General features: G+C 41.4%; 1 protein-coding gene across 1 annotated transcript in view; it reads left to right on the forward strand.

Annotated features, from left to right (window-relative positions):
• Positions 1-2957, forward strand: part of LOC101862837 (hyphally regulated cell wall protein 3-like) — a 4788-nt gene that overhangs the window by 1051 nt on the left and 780 nt on the right. The window contains exon 2 of the mRNA XM_035972699.1: positions 45-2953. Within this exon, the coding sequence (XP_035828592.1) occupies positions 45-2953 (2909 nt within the window). The remainder of the gene's footprint in view (positions 1-44; positions 2954-2957) is intronic.

The raw sequence follows: 2957 nt of genomic DNA on the forward strand, positions 1-2957 counted from the left end.
AATTCTCTTCCTCTGGCCCTCAACGGATCTGCCAACAGCACTAAATTTGTAGTCAACGGAACCGATTCCAACGCCCATGTTACAGACTTCTTCCTTGGTGTCGCCAATAGATCCATCTCCAGCGTCAATAGTACTGATTTCGTCCCTCTATTAGTCAATGGATCTGCCAATAGTACTGATTCTGACGCCAATTTTACGAATCATGTTCTTCTTGTAGTCAAAGGATCTGCCAATAGCACTGGTTTCTTTCCTCAAGCCCTCAATGGATCTGCGAATAGCACGGATTTCTTTCCTCAAGCCCTCAATGGATCTGCCAATAGCACGGATTTCTTTCCTCAAGCCATCAATGGATCTGCCAATAGTACTGGTTCAAACGTAAATTTTACCAATTCTGTTCCTGTTGCTCTAAACGGATCTGCCAATAGCACTAATTTCTTCCCTGTTTCAGTCAATGGATCTGCAAATAGTACCGGTTCTAACGCTAATTTGACTAATTCTGTTCTTTTTGTAGTCAATGGATCTGCCAATAATACTAATTTCTTTCCTCTAGCCCTCAATGGATCTGCCAATAGCACTGATTTCATTCCTCAAGCCCTCAATGGATCTGCCAATAGCACTGATTTCATTCCTCAAGCCCTCAATGGATCCGCCAATAGCACTGATTTCTTCAATCGCACAGTAAAAAGATCGGATTCCGGCGCAAATGTGACTGATTTCTTCCCAGTTTCTGTCAATGTATCCTCCAATAGCACTGGTTCTAACGCCAATTTCACTAATTCTCTTCCTCTAGCTCTCAATGGATCTGCCAATAGTACTGATTTCTTTCCTCTAGCACCCAATGGATCTGCCAATAGTACTAATTTCTTTCCTCAAGCCCTCAATGGATCTGCCAATAGTACTAATTTCTTTCCTCAAACCCTCAATGGATCTGCCAATAGTACTGATTTCTTTCCTCAAGCCCTCAATGGATCTGCCAATAGTACTGATTTCTTTCCTCAAGCCCTCAATGGATCTGCCAATAGCACTGATTTCTTCAATCGCACAGTAAAAAGATCTGATTCTGGCGCAAACGTTACTGATTTCCTTCCTGTTTCAGTCAATGGATCGGCGAACAATACTGGTTCCAACGTCAATGTTACCAATTCTGTTCCTCTAGCCCTCAACGGATCTATCAATAGCACTAATATTTTCCCTGTTTCTTTCAATGTATCAGCAAATAGTACTGATTCCAACGCCAATTTGACTAATTCTGTTCTTCTTGTAGTCAATGGATCTGTGAATAGCACTGATTTCTTCCCTGTTTCAGTCAATGGATCTGCCAATAGTACTGGTTCCTACGTAAATTTTACCAATTCTGTTCCTCTAGCCCTCAATGGATCTGCCAATAGTACTGATTTCTTCCCTGTCTCAGTTAATGCATCCACCAATAGCGCTGATTTCTTAGTGTTTGCCTTAAATGGATCTGATTCCAACGTTAATAGTACTAATTTCTTCCCTGTAAGTATCAATGGATCTGTCAATAGTACTGATTTCTTTCCTCAAGCCCTCAATGGATCTGCCAATAGCACTGATTTCTTCAATGGCACAGTAAAAAGATCGGATTCCGGCGCAAATGTGACTGATTTCTTCCCTGTTTCTGTCAATGTATCCTCCAATAGTACTGGTTCTAACGCCAATTTCACTAATTCTCTTCCTCTAGCTCTCAATGGATCTGCCAATAGCATTGATTTCTTCCCTGTTTCAGTCAATGGATCTGCCAATAGCACTGATTTCTTCAATCGTACAGTAAAAAGATCAGATTCCGGCTCAAATGTGACTGATTTCCTTCCTGTTTCAGTCAATGGTTCCGCGAACAATACTGGTTCTAACGCTAATTTTACCAATTCTGTTCCTCTAGCCCTCAACGGATCTGCCAATAGCACTAATTTCTTCCCTGTTTCAGTCAATGGATCTGCCAATAGCACTAATTTCTTCCCTGTTTCAGTCAATGTATCTGCAAATAGCACTGGTTCTAACGCTAATTTTACCAATTCTGTTCCTCTAGCCCTCAACGGATCTGCCAATAGCACTAATTTCTTCCCTGTTTCAGTCAATGGATCTGCCAATAGCACTAATTTCTTCCCTGTTTCAGTCAATGGATCTGCCAATAGCACTAGTTTCTTCCCTGTTTCAGTCAATGGATCTGCAAATAGTACCGGTTCTAACGCTAATTTGACTGATTCTGTTCTTCTTGTAGTCAATGGATCTGCCAATAGTACTGATTTCTTTCCTCAAGCCCTCAATGGATCTGCCAATAGCACTGATTTCTTCAATCGCACAGTAAAAAGATCGGATTCCGGCGCAAATGTGACTGATTTCTTCCCAGTTTCTGTCAATGTATCCTCCAATAGTACTGATTCCAACGCCAATTTCACTAATTCTCTTCCTCTAGCTCTCAATGGATCTGCCAATAGTACTGATTTCTTTCCTCTAGCCCTCAATGGATCTGCCAATAGTACTAATTTCTTTCCTCAAGCCCTCAATGGATCTGCCAATAGTACTGATTTCTTTCCTCAAGCCCTCAATGGATCTGCCAATAGCACTGATTTCTTCAATCGCACAGTAAAAAGATCGGATTCCGGCGCAAATGTGACTGATTTCTTCCCAGTTTCTGTCAATGTATCCTCCAATAGTACTGGTTCTAACGCCAATTTCACTAATTCTCTTCCTCTAGCTCTCAATGGATCTGCCAATAGTACTGATTTCTTTCCTCTAGCCCTCAATGGATCTGCCAATAGTACTAATTTCTTTCCTCAAGCCCTCAATGGATCTGCCAATAGTACTGATTTCTTTCCTCAAGCCCTCAATGGATCTGCCAATAGCACTGATTTCTTCAATCGCACAGTAAAAAGATCGGATTCCGGCGCAAATGTGACTGATTTCTTCCCAGTTTCTGTCAATGTATCCTCCAATAGTAC

This window comes from Aplysia californica, unplaced genomic scaffold (genome assembly GCF_000002075.1).
Source record: "Aplysia californica isolate F4 #8 unplaced genomic scaffold, AplCal3.0 scaffold00801, whole genome shotgun sequence".
Taxonomy (NCBI): domain Eukaryota; kingdom Metazoa; phylum Mollusca; class Gastropoda; order Aplysiida; family Aplysiidae; genus Aplysia; species Aplysia californica.